The sequence below is a fragment of the Phaseolus vulgaris genome, chromosome 7 (assembly GCF_051622355.1).
Source record: "Phaseolus vulgaris cultivar YP4 chromosome 7, ASM5162235v1, whole genome shotgun sequence".
Taxonomy (NCBI): Eukaryota; Viridiplantae; Streptophyta; class Magnoliopsida; order Fabales; family Fabaceae; genus Phaseolus; species Phaseolus vulgaris.
The window spans coordinates 52,577,506-52,591,549 of NC_143504.1; the positions used below are offsets into that span (position 1 = coordinate 52,577,506).

Sequence of the window (14,044 nt, forward strand, 5' to 3'; positions counted from 1 at the left end):
TACCACAATAAAAAAATAATAACACAACATGCCAAGGAAAAAAAATCTTATAAAAGTACATTTTTCAATGACCAAAAAATTTTTTCCCCTAAATTTGGTTTATTTTTTCTTATAGTTTAGCCTTTATTATTTCAATTTATCAACTGTGTCAAATGCTTTCATCATGATATCGCAATAATACACGTTACATGCATCACTATGCAGTAAATAATCATCATAAAAACAATGAAGTATTAGGTAAAATTAAGGATTCAAAATTAAAATTTTAACACTAAAATAAAAATAATTAATTCTGAAGATTCGTAATTAGCATAATGAGTATATTTTGAAAGTTTAAAATCCATACAATGTTAGTAAAAGGATTCTTGCATCATCAATCAATACGAACTCATCTTATATACTACTTTAATTATAGTAAAAATTAATAAACTTATAATATTATGATAAATAATTGAGTAACATGTATTAAAAACTTGTATACTACTGTCAGGACATTCTAATTTTCTTTATTGAATTGGTATTAATTTAATAAATAAAAACTAAATACTTTTATCTCTTACCTTTTAAAAAATCTCATTTTAATATTAAAAACGGAAAAGTGTTAAAAGCTAGTTTGGTGGAAAAGTATTGTGATGGGCACTGTGCCTTATATTGGACTGTGAATAAATTGACCAGAAATTCTAATAACTTTTGTTTCCCCTTTTCACACCATCCTCTTCATGGATAAATTTGATGGTCAGAAGAAGCAACCACCAAACATAGCTGCCTCTGCATACGAATGTCTAAAAAAGAAACACATTCAAACTCATGGTGACGATGATTCTTCACCAATTTTACTGATAAGATGTGTGAACTCTATACTAGATTATAACTTCAAAATTATGAGGTACAAATACTTATTTTAATAGCCTGTTATTCAAACCTGGAAGTTCGAAATACTTTTTTGTGCTTCGTTCCATCATAGAGAACTCAAATCTTAGACTTAAATTGCAAATTGCAATCTCTTTAATAAACAAAAGGGTCCCCCACCATAATCCTCACTCCTTACAGCTTTGCCGGACCATACACTCGAAGTACTTCCCAAAACGTTCATTGGAGTGTGTGTATGTGCATACTTTATACTATAATATTGGGATGAAGTTTCTAATTCTAATAACATGCATGAAATCCTGGTTTAGAATTGACCATTTTCTCTCTGCCCAACTTGGTTAATCAATCACTTCAATTTTGGTGAACAATGAAAACATACGTGGAAATACTAAACATGATTAAATTAAAGATGTAGATGGCTCTGTGCTCATTTTCTTATACACTGATCTAGAAAATTCACCTAAAATAAAGAGGGACAAAGAAGAAACAGTTTCCATATTTCTATTTCTGCAAATCGATTAAACGAGGAACAGAAACAGAAGCAAAGCCAAACTTGTTGAGATTAATGAACAATATGTGTAACAGTTTCAAATGGCCATCACAAACTCATTGAGAAACTGTAGCTGGTTGATTAATAACAAGAAAACAGAAACAAAAGAAAAGAATGATAGAGGTGTCTGACTCTGAATGTGAGAAGATGAGGTTTCGCTCTCTCTTTTTGATTTACCATAAACATGAGGAAGATTCGTTTTTTCGGTTGTTGGTGGTGTGTAGAAGCTGGAAGAACCTTCTCCTGCGGTAATAGAAACCGCATTTAAACCTGGAAAAGAAGATCAAGGACCTCCTCAGTTTGCAGGCAGACCTTAGCCTTAGCCACACAATTTTCTTGGCACGAACCAAAGACCCTTTGATTCTCTCTGTCAGACTCTTCTTTCTGCAGAACTGGTAGCTTCTCAGGAATACCAGCCTCTTCTCCAACATGGTGCTGTTCTGCTCAGGGTAGTAGTTGTTGTTGTTGTAGTAGTAACACCCGAAAGGTTCACTCTTAAACAATGGGTTCAAACTCACACTACCCATGCCTTGATACTTGATATCTGAAGCTCACTACCGTTCTGAATCAGAGAGAAAACGGTGGAGTATGAAAGAGGGTCCTTAAGAAGAAGAAGAGAGGGAAAACACACAAGGAAAAGTAGCACACAAGCTAATATAATTGGCTCTGTCTTCTTCAAGTCAGAGCCATTAAAATATTTAATAGAAAAAAGGGTTTTGTCAGAGATCATAAGATAAGTATGTGGAAGAGGCGAAGTAAAAGGGTCTGAAGGAACTCTCAGCTGTAGAAATTCAACGCCCCTAATTTTACTTTGCTATGTTTGCTAAGCCACCATGGTAGCTAAAGTCAAACACAACACTCGTATTCCTTTTTCTCTCTTCTCATGTAACATTATTGTAAGCACTTTAACACGTGGACATGGATTTGTGTAACAGTTTGAAAAACTAATAACAGAAGTTTTTATTCTAGAAGTCAATGATATAATTCAGTACAAATACTTTTTATCCAAACATAAAAATTACTAAAAGTTGTTTTAAGTCAATCATTTTACACACATAAGAATATTTATCTAAAACTATTATCTGATGTTTTAAAGTGATTTTGGATGAAGTGAATACATACATGTACTTAGACTACTCCAAGAGGTTGTTGAGCTTAGTAAAACTGGATATTCTAATATATCAGATATCTGAGTAGAGAGATATTTTTGTTGACGTGTCATCTTCTTTCCCTAAACTTTAATCTAAAAAGAAACTCACTTATATGGACGGTGACTTTTGTGATCGACCTTACTTGTTTGACCCTGCACTTATTACTTTCTGTTTATAGATTGTGGCAGTTTATGTTGTGTATGTATATGAGTAATATTATTTAAGCAGAAACAAACTCCCATGATCTCCTCCTACATATATTATCCGTATAGGTCCATGCAAGTGGAGACGATCTTCCTTCTACTTTTGTGGGCTCCACGGATGTTTTGGTAGGGTTGGATCAGAGACATCCAATGAAGGGGGTCTAGGAGCATCATTGCCGAACCAGTGGGACCAAAAGCATTGTTGGTGAACCAAAGCATGAGCATAGGCGTCTTCCAATAAATGCAAAAAGGACCAGTAGTTACTGTCACTACCAAACGTTGTGATGTAGGCGACAACAGCAGATAGTGCCTGAATACAACCGAAAAATGGCAACAATATGAAACGAAATGTATGATGATGATGAAGAGGATGATGCTACATGTTGAAGATAATCATAATTAATTGTGTGAATTGGAAGCATGAGTTGTTTTCAAAAGCTATTGATGAAGGCGACGACCAATTGACAAATATTAAAAGATGCTTGATGTATCCCAATTTATGAAGGAATTACTGGGTCATTTTATATTTCACATATGATCATGATGGAAGTGCAAACTATTGATATAAATTAGTATATTGATGATACCCTTTTTTTTTTGTCGTAGATGTAGACAGTAACATTACATTTTAGTTATTAAGAGTGAAAGAAAAGAAAAGAAGGGCTAGCACTTATTTTTGCACATTAGTATAATTAAAAAAATTCCTGCGTAATATAAAATTATGAAAGATGGGTCGTGCAAGGTTTCAGTTATTTGAGGCCTTTGTCTCGAAGCAATAAAAAAAAATATCCTTGGAAAACTAAGGATTAAAAAACGTGATTCAGCCCACATGAGTAGCTAGCAGTAATACAATAGATATTGTCATCATCTGCAAGCGAAGACATTCCCGAAGCAGAAAATCTTTGAAATAAAAATCTATACAGCAAATTTTGAAAAAGGGTAAAAATGATGGCAATGATATTGTATGAAATCCAACATTGTTTTGTATTCATGGTGCGAAGGAGAAAATAATCGATCTTAGTTTAGTTATAATCCAAATTCACTCAACTCAGGATCTGTCGTGTTTGAAGTAAGCCAACTATTTCTGTTTCTGTATATACGATGTGCACACGATACGCAATCAGTGGAGACAATCACAGTATCAACACGGAAGACCAATTATCAAAAATTGGTTTTGTTGGGTCTTGGGAGAGATTAGGGCTTTTAAGCAGCATTGACATAGCGATCAGCGCCAGACCTGCTGCTTACACGCTTTCCTGGAATCAAACAAACCACACTTAACTCAATTCTCCCCTAGAAGAGAAGGATGCAGGATGCCCCTATTACTCTCTCCTCTCTTCAACAGTGACAATTTTCCCACTAACTTGGCTCTGAATGTTCATTATCGCCGAGTACCGGCTTTATCAGCTGCTGGAACTTTTTCAGGATAACTGGATGCATCCAAGTCAATAAGTGTCATATCGTAGGGCACAGACAAAGAATTTGACACATCCACGAGCAAGGAAGATTTTACTCCACCAGTATGTGACACTTCGGAATTGAGACCAGAATTTGAGGCAGAGCTACTATTAGAAGAAAAGCTCGAGAGCTGTATGTCATCTGGTTTGTTTCCAAACAAATGCTTATTTCTTCTCACAGTGTCCATTTCTGGGCCAATTGGAACAAAAGTTCGTGACCTATACTTCCTAGGTCCCTCTTCACCTTCACCGTGGTTGTATAGAACATAATCATGGTATGTCGGTGCAAACTGCCAGAAGCAATATCAAACTGTCAGCAGATATTAAACAAGCAAATTGAGTCACAAAAGAATTATACAGAAAATTCCATGGAACTAGAACTGCAACATGATGGTTGCGCAGTAATACATCGAGTCTGATGCATAGAATTATGATGGTAAAGTAAAACTATGTGAAGAATATTAAAAGTGAGACTGGCCTGGTGGACGGTATCGTGGTAGAAGTCATTTAATTTCAAAGCATGAGCAAGGCTAGCTGACAACCCACGGGATCCACCTATGTTAGCACCAGCATATACTTTGTATGGAAATGCATAAAAATGTCCAACAGCTGCAACAAGCATCTCAACACAAATGATAAAATCTTGAAGTAGAGCAGCTTCATCTGCATCCTTAACGTATTCTGACTTTGCAGCAAGGAAAACTAAGACACCCTAAAATATCAGAAACAAAAAGTTGCGTCAAACCTCTATCAGGAATACAGTATCAAATTAACAGTGAATCATTTTCAAACTCTAAATCTCATAGAATAGCAGAACAACTTTTGCATGATTGACAAGAGTTACAGTCTTATACAGCCCAAAAATTAATCATGGCAGTATAGCAAAATGACATCTTAGCATATATACACAAACCCATGAGTCATAGTCTTCACTCCATTATTACTAGAATCAGTTCTGGACTAGAGATTTTTATGGGGGTTATTAATATAGTTGGGAGATGTTTTAAATAATTGGGTTTTGAGCAAAAAACTAGAGAAGTGAAGTCTTATAGCTTACACAAAGCAACAGATAGAGTTGATAATACAAGGAAAGGATAGACCATAAAAAGAAAGAGGCATGAGAAGTACCTGCCAATAAGTTAGGAATACAACAGACTTTATTATAATAAACTTTGGGACTGGGTTGAATGGTTGAAGCAGATCCTTGCATGCCACATAAAACAAAGCAAGAGCATACAGAGCCATTGTGTAGGAGAATGTATAGAAGATTGTGAGATACAAGTATGATTGCTTTGGACTGAAGTTTCCATCCTTATATTTCCCCTTTGCATAAAGTACAAGTGTAACAACAACTAAAATGGGCTTCAAAATCACAAATTGCAAACACCCTTGCTTGCATTTGCGTATAAAACGCCTGCAGAATGTTCAGGAATGAGAGATGATCATCAACTATGATAATAATAAAGCTCTCACATTACATGTTTGAATCATACTTTTGTTTCCCTGGGATCCGAAGATTTTACATTCGCACAAAACTTCGTAGTTTTTCAAATAACACAACTTACATAATCCCACTTACAAAAGTTGGCAATACATTAATTCTAAGGAAAATTCTAGGTATCAATTTTCAGGCACAGAAACTTGAAATAAAAAAATTAAAAACATATGAATCAGATTACCAAAAACTCACCCATCAAGTGCCACTGGAGGCAAGCAACAAGTCATCAGAAACCATGATGGCTTCAGAATCCGTCCAGATAAACTTAGGACTACTGCTCCAGGACCACCAACCCATTCGAGACACAGTGATAGGAAATTATAAATAACCCAAGCTTCATAGCTGAAAAAGCAGCCAGGATAATGTTATTAAATGCACTGCTTCCAGTTGATAAAATAGGTCACAAATTCATTTATATTTTAAACTAGTAACAAATGACATTAACGAATTAAAGGCAGGGACACTCAAAAATGTAAAAGACTGTCAACATCACATGAATAAGCAGGGTTTCTGCTGCAACATCCTCCTTTGCCACCTCTCAGTAGTCACGTAATGAACAGAATATGAGAATAACAATAATACTACTCTCAAGCTCTGTTCAGTGGCTACATGATCAGATATGTACAAAAGCTAAACTATTTTTTTAAAAGGAAAAGACATGAAATTGTACGCAGGGTTGGATTGATTCCATCCGGAGAAGGATACTAAACCAGTAAGTTCCACAAGAAACTTCTAGGGATTTCTGGACAGAATGACACCTAGAACTACTTCTGATCTGACTATTCACCCAGATAAGATTTAAGCAGAATAATTGCATGTAGTTCAGCCATAAACGGATACAGGTTATCTCCCAAATTACACGAACAAAAGGAACAAATAAAAATTGACATGTAAACCAGGATACACAAACGAACACACAAAATAATAAAATAAATTATTAAAATTCAAGATGGCAACAACCACAACAAAAACAGAAACATAAAATAACTTACATTTCCCGGATTGAATTAAAATAGATTGAACCATCAGGTAGAACAAGCGACAAGAATGACATCAACGCATAAACCTGTTAGAAAATTAAATTTTAAAATTGAGTGGACCAAATCATACAGACAGAAAACAGAAAGCAAACCGGTATGTTTCCCAGTAAAAGATCAACAGCTCAGTGACATGAAAATAGAGAGTAAATAAAATATATACAAATGTTTTTAACGAACTAGGAATCACATATACACGGCACGGGAAAGTAATTGTAACGAATGATCAGCAAAAAAGCCTCAGATACAGAAAGTAAAACAGGTGTGGCCTAGAACCAAACCAAAAACCAAATAAACGAAGGTGCGACCACCAAAGGAGCTGCAAAGATTTCCAGAACTTTCAATTTCAAAGACGAAGAAAATGGAACAACGCACAATCTCCATTTCTCCATTAACACAAATACCTCATTTAACAATCTTTTCTGACATGCATGCTACCCACGCCATAACTTGCATTTAATTTCATATTTCAACTAAGTTTAAATGTAACATAATCACTTAAGCTACTAAAGACGGCAAATAAAACAAAGCACAACAGCACAGATTTCAGCTGCTATACCAAAACAATAGTAAAAAAAAACAACAAAACAATTTATATTTTAATTTTCCGAAAATAAAAAGGACAAAACTTCGTTAATAATAATTATTACAATGATAAATTATCAAATTCCGAAAGAGGCATTAATAATGAATGACTTACCGGGACCATAAAAACGATACGAACAATGAAGCGCTGATAAGTAGGCTCGGTGTAATTGAGAAGATGTTTATAAATGTGAAGCAAGGACAACGCAATAGCTCCGCACGTGCAAAGGAAAGCGACGATGTACAATAAGATTGGAACCATTTTGAGGCCGAATTTCGAATCTCCGTCAGCGGTAATCGGCGAGTGGTGCCAACGGAGCCGAATTCATGACACGAAGGCTGATGCAGGAGCCGGTAGAAAGAGGATAGTGTAAACCCTAGGCAGAATGGGAGAAAAAGATTGTTGGCGGGAAAAGGAGCAGATCTGGGAAGTTGTCGGAAGAGAATGAACGGGAAAAGGAGAGGAAGATGCAGTGGACACCAAAGAATGGCGGCTATGAAGGAATCGGAATTTGGAAGGGGAGACACAGTGCCGCTAACACGCCAATACCTCAATTTCTTCCTTTCTAATTCTAATTCTATTCCCCCAGTGCTCACATGCACAACGGTACAGAAAAATATATAATTTCGATCATTTTTTATGCTTTATTTAATTCATGTTTGCTTTAAGGTTTTATTACTATATTATTTTTCACACTTTTTTCTTACTCCTATATTCTCTGTCTAATGTTTTTGTTTATTCTTCTTAATCGTCTTTATCTGTTTAATTTTTAATCTCTTTAAATGCCGTAACTTTTCTTATTTAATTCCACGTTTTCAAATTATGGCATTTAAAAAAAACACAATTTTATAGGCTTAGCTTTGAATAAACATATAAAAGTCAAATTAGTTTATTATGACAACTTAAAATTACATTCTATATAACTAAATAAGTAATTTTAAAAACTGTTACAAGTAAATTTTTATGTCATTATAAATTAATTTTAACTTATGAATAAATTTATATTTTTATTTTATTTTCCTTAATCCAAATGTATTGTAAATTATAATTTAAGAAATTCTACATCGTAAATGATTTTTTAATAATATAAATTGAAAAACAGAGTAAACATAAACAGATATAGTACATAATGAAGAAAAGAAATAGAAATATTGTAAAATAATTTGAACACTGAATTACGCACATTTAAAAGCTATTTAATATTAATTAATTTAACTCTTATGTTCATGTTTAATAAAGGAGTGCTTTACAGGATTAATCAATAAAAAAAATATTTTTTAAATAGTTAACATAAAATTTAACAAATAATAAAATCACATTGTTAATACATGATATATTTTTATGTCAACCAAATTTATATAAATTATGAAATATATTTAAAAAAAGGTTAAATATTAAATGATAATTATATAAATTGTATTGCAGACATGACCCGGAAAAGATCCGAATCGAAATTCAAGTATCTCTGATTCAGTGCAAGAGAGACAGGCCTTAGAGAGGTTTAAAAGGCCATACTTTCAGAGCCAACAAAGTGCGTGGCCTTATCCCCTCGCCGCTTCATCTTCTTCTTCTTCATCTTCTTCATATTCTTCTTCACAGCACAAACATGGTTTCTTCTTCCACCATACCTCTCTCTTCTTCCATTTCCATATTCAGAAACCCCTCTCTCCAACTCCTCAGAAGACCAACCACCTCCGTTTCATTCAACGCCCTTCCCCGTAACCCCACGCTCTCTTCCGTTCCTTCGGCCATTGCCACCCCCACTTCTTCCATTCTCACCCAACAACCCTTCGAGGGTTTAACTCTGGACGACGTTAACAATAGCCTCCAATTTGGCTATGACCACCAACCCGGCACCACCCCTGTCCACGTCAGCGACCACGAACTCGACATTTCCAAGTTGTCTTTACCTTCCTCCCTCGTCCATGCCCTACAAAAACGTGGAATCACAAGCCTCTTTCCCATTCAGGTATCAGTACTTTTTTTTTCTTTTTTTTTTCAACTACCACAAATGTAAACGTTTGTTCTATGGTGTGATTAGAGAGCTGTGTTACTGCCTGCACTAGAAGGTAGAGATATCATTGCTCGAGCAAAGACCGGCACTGGCAAAACATTGGCATTCGGAATTCCAATTCTCAAGGGCCTCACTGCTGATGAAGATGGTCATGAGCAAAATTCTCACAGGTCCACACTATTATTATTCATGCATATGATTTAGTCTTTTAGGTTATCTTGCTTCATATATTCACGTGTGCGTTTGTGTTTAATTTTTGCAGGAGGCATGGGAATCTTCCCAAGGCATTGGTCCTAGCACCTACTAGGGAGTTGGCCAAGCAAGTTGAGAAGGAGATGCAAGAATCAGCACCTTACCTGAAAACGGTTTGTGTTTATGGGGGTGTTTCTTATGTAACACAGAAGAGTGCACTTTCGCGCGGTGTTGATGTGGTGGTTGGAACACCGGGTAGAATAATTGATCTAGTGAATGGAGGTAGCCTTAATCTGAGTGAGGTGCAGTATTTGGTGCTTGATGAAGCAGATCAGATGCTTGCTGTTGGGTTTGAGGAGGATGTGGAGGTCATTTTGGATAAGGTTCCCACGCAGCGCCAGACCATGCTGTTTTCTGCTACCATGCCTGGTTGGGTCAAGAAACTGTCCAGAAAGCATTTGAACAATCCTTTGACAATTGATTTGGTAAAATCTTTTGTTGCTTTTGTTGGCTTGTCTTCTCTCTGAATGTGCAGAGTTGTTATGCACTTACTTATTTATGGACTACGAGTGTAGATTCATTGTTTAGCACGAGACACATAACATGGTCATCTTAGATTTCTCATAACAAGAAGTGGTGCTGTGCAGGGAAATAGGCTCTGTGTGATATGTTGGATTGTGGTTTAAAACAGTGTCTGCTTTGGTAATGAGTGAGCCTGTGAGGATACTTTTCAAAATATTGTCCAGTATAGAAGACATGTTCTGTACTTACAAGTGGATTATTATTTCATAATTAGTAATTTATCAATTGTATTTCAATCTGTCCTGACTACAAAATCTAGTAGGTGTACGTGTAACCACCCCCTACTATTTGTAACTTATTGGTGCAAAACACTAAAACTGACCTGGATGGAACCTTGGAAAGAAAGGTTCTTTGTCTTGACCGCATTAGCATAATCCTTAGCTTGTGTTACTGACTTATTACATGGCTTCTTTGGGTGAGTAAAAAGCTGGTCATAACTACACTGTGTGTTTAAATAATCTACAACATCAGTGATGCAATTCCTCATCATAAACTTTTTTCATTTGTTTGGAAACATTTTGTTGTATGTTTGATATAATGGATTCGGAGAGACAGAGGGAAAGCATGAATGAATTTCCACTAAACTGACTTTTTTTCTTCTGATTCTTTTTTTTTTCAAACAGATGCAATTGTGCATTCTAATAATGCTTACATTATTCTGGAATGAAAATTAGTCATGATTAAGATGTGTTTTAATGACAGGAAATTGATTATGATGTTTTTCCCTTTTCTTCTGAACAAGGTTGGTGAACAAGAAGAGAAACTTGCTGAAGGGATCAAACTTTATGCTTTATCAGCCACTGCCACTTCAAAACGGATAGTTCTTTCTGATCTTATAACTGTAAGTTTGCTGTTATGATTTTACAAATCACAATCTTATACCCTGACATGAACTTATGGCTAAGAATTCTCTAAGGCTCATTTTACTGTTGCAAATTTAAACTACATGTGTGTCAAATTTAATTAGTTTTAAATTTGTGAATATACTTCAAGTTCAATAATTTTACTGAATGTTATTGTGCTGTTTAGGTTTATGCAAAGGGTGGAAAGACTATTGTTTTTACGCAGACAAAAAGGGATGCTGATGAAGTATCGATGGCATTAACGAGTAGTATGGCTTCTGAAGCACTGCATGGTGATATATCTCAGCATCAGAGAGAGAGAACATTAAATGGTTTTCGGCAAGGGAAATTCACAGTGCTTGTTGCCACTGATGTTGCAGCTCGTGGACTTGATATTCCCAATGTTGATTTGGTAAGTCCAAAATGATGATTTTTGGTCAAGTCCTTCTTTCCAACTTTTTATTTTATTAAGATTTTTCTTGAAATTTTAGCAATTTTTTTATTTATTTTCTATTGTTAATTTTATACTTGATGCCAACTAACGTTGAAGTAGTAAACCCAGCCACTTGGATTATTGTAATTTAGATATTAGGATTTTTAATGAAGATTCATGTTTTATTCAATTGTTGGAAAATGAGGGTCTTGTACTTTGAGTCTTGAGATATCTTATCCCTAGGTTGGATTAGATCTTTATTGCCTATTTGAGATTAAAATATCTCAATTCTTAAGTTTGGTTTGCTTGTTGTAACTTGTAATACAATCTTGTTGAAATCAAATCTACTTTCATACTTTTGTCAAATACCGAACTGCTGTCTGTTGTCAACATATTGAGAAGCTCCTTGGTGTTACTTTGTTTTTTCAGGTTATACATTATGAACTTCCCAATGATGCTGAGACTTTTGTACATCGCTCTGGTCGCACTGGGCGTGCAGGAAAAGAGGGTACTGCCATATTGATGTACACCAGTAGCCAGAAGAGAACAGTTAGATCCCTTGAGCATGATGTTGGCTGCAAATTTGAATTCATTAGTCCACCAGCTATGGAAGAAATTTTGGAGTCATCTGCTGAGCAAGTTGTTGCTACACTTAATAGAGTTCATCCAGAGTCTGTTGAATTTTTCACTGCAACTGCACAAAAACTGGTTGAAGAACAAGGAGCAAGAGCCCTTGCAGCTGCTCTAGCACATATGAGTGGATTCTCTAGACCTCCATCATGTCGGTCTCTTATCAATCATGAACAGGTGTTGTAGAAGCATATGTTTTCAAATTGCAATTTAAGTCTTGAAATTTTCTAAAGGATTTATTGTTTTCCCATATTCCTTCTGGGATACTATACATAATGATTTATATTTCATGAAAAGGATGTGCCATCTGAATCTAATGAAAATCTATTCAGCACAATAAAAAGCTAAATATCACGGTATAAATGGTTTTGATATTTAACGTTTGCTACTCGTTTAATATTTTGATCAGTTGATCCTTGATTTTAAGCTGGAACTAATCGTCAAAGAAAAATTAGAACACAATATTGGTTCTAAGTTAACTGTTTTTTTTTTTCTTAAATATCAAAGTTCATATATATGTATGTGTGTGTCTGATGTGTGGGCATGGGTTATTTTATTGTTTATTAAAACTCGGGTGTTGTAGGGATGGATTACTTTGCAACTGACTCGAGATTCAGACACTTCTGGAAGATTTTTTTCTGCAAGATCTGTCACTGGGTTTCTTTCTGATGTTTATTCTTCAGCTGCTGATGAAGTTGGAAAAATACATTTAATTGCAGATGAGAGGGTCTGTAGCTGAGTACTACTATTTATTTCTATTCTGCTAGTTTTTTTGTAAGGAACTTCAGTATTACTAAGATAATCATCGCACCATTCAATTTATTCTAAAGTTGGTAATGTTTGTATCAGATTAAAGGAGCTGTTTTTGATCTCCCGGAGGAAATTGCTAGAGAGTTGCTAAAAAAGGAAGTTCCATCTGGGAACACTATTTCCAAAATCACCAAGGTAAATAACAAAGTTTGGCTAATCTTCTTTTCTAATTTTTGTTGTTTGTGTAGTGTACTCCCCCTACTAAGCAACCTTATTTTGGTATCAGTTTATGGTATTGGAATAACAATTTGACAAATGTAAATTCACATTGCATTGGCAGTTACCTCCTTTGCAAGATGATGAACCTGCAAGTGATTTCTACGGGAAGTTTTCTGACAGAGACAGAAGTAACCGAAGGGGTTCTAATTCTAGGGATCAAAGAGGCTTTAAAAGTTCACGGGGATGGGAAGGAGGCCAAGACTCTGATGATGAGTTTGGACGAGGCGGTAGAAATTTCAGATCAGGCAACAACAGGTCTCGAATGGGAAAAAACAGCGGCGATGACTGGCTAATTGGAGGTGGACGATCAAACAGATTTTCATCACCAAACAGGTTATACATCCCAAGTTATAAACTTATAGTAACTGTTTTACTTGTGTCTATTTATCTATGTAATATTTAATACGTAACGAAATTTGAACGTGCATTTGCAGAGGCGGCGGGCACGGAGGGGCCTGTTTTAATTGTGGACAACCTGGGCATCGAGCATCAGATTGTCGCCAAAAACGAGACTTTTTCTAGTCTGTACATCTTTCGCTCTGGCACCACCTAATCCCATACTTAGGGAGCTGCACTATGGATGCCCTGAAGATGCTTTGAGCTGCACTATGCACGTGGGGGGTTCAAGAAATTGAAGATGCTTTCCCCAAAGAATCACAGAATCGATCTTACACTACATATCTATTGTTTTATTAGTATTCTACGGAGAGGTCTCCACCCGTCTAAAGAATGAACATTTTTGTCTTAACCCTTATTGTAATATCTCTTTATCATTTCATTGCGGCATCATTGTATTTTTTGTGGCAAGAACAGTTAACTGTACAATGCTGTTTTGTCAGCTTAACCGTCATGTTTCAAAAAATGACAAGGAATATGGTTTTCACTAGTTCATGAATCATGATATTACTTTCTGTCACACAATTTAGTCTCGGCCGTAATTTTACCAATGTTGTGACGAGTGTTTGTATTA

General features: G+C 35.5%; 3 protein-coding genes across 3 annotated transcripts; 1 reads left to right on the plus strand and 2 right to left on the minus strand.

Moving 5' to 3' along the window:
* Window positions 1-1,348: 1,348 nt before the first annotated feature.
* LOC150025991 (uncharacterized) lies at window positions 1,349-2,193 on the minus strand. Its single transcript, XM_090305492.1, has one exon. It carries the CDS (start codon window positions 1,945-1,947, stop codon window positions 1,594-1,596), a length of 354 nt encoding a protein of 117 aa, XP_090161618.1. The 5' UTR covers window positions 1,948-2,193; the 3' UTR covers window positions 1,349-1,593.
* Window positions 2,194-3,701: 1,508 nt separating this feature from the next.
* LOC137830135 (uncharacterized) lies at window positions 3,702-8,105 on the minus strand. Its single transcript, XM_068637298.1, has 6 exons — window positions 7,467-8,105; window positions 6,722-6,795; window positions 5,922-6,071; window positions 5,360-5,645; window positions 4,710-4,943; window positions 3,702-4,521 (listed from the first exon to the last, which is right to left on the minus strand). The coding sequence occupies exons 1-6, from the start codon at window positions 7,611-7,613 to the stop codon at window positions 4,156-4,158; spliced, it is 1,257 nt and encodes a 418-aa protein (XP_068493399.1). The 5' UTR covers window positions 7,614-8,105; the 3' UTR covers window positions 3,702-4,155.
* A 654-nt stretch (window positions 8,106-8,759) lies between these two features.
* LOC137830136 (DEAD-box ATP-dependent RNA helicase 3, chloroplastic) lies at window positions 8,760-13,960 on the plus strand. The gene is made up of 10 exons (XM_068637299.2): window positions 8,760-9,321; window positions 9,394-9,536; window positions 9,629-10,043; window positions 10,883-10,981; window positions 11,170-11,394; window positions 11,845-12,222; window positions 12,629-12,772; window positions 12,895-12,990; window positions 13,136-13,407; window positions 13,509-13,960. The coding sequence occupies exons 1-10, from the start codon at window positions 8,959-8,961 to the stop codon at window positions 13,594-13,596; spliced, it is 2,223 nt and encodes a 740-aa protein (XP_068493400.2). The 5' UTR covers window positions 8,760-8,958; the 3' UTR covers window positions 13,597-13,960.
* Window positions 13,961-14,044: the final 84 nt, after the last annotated feature.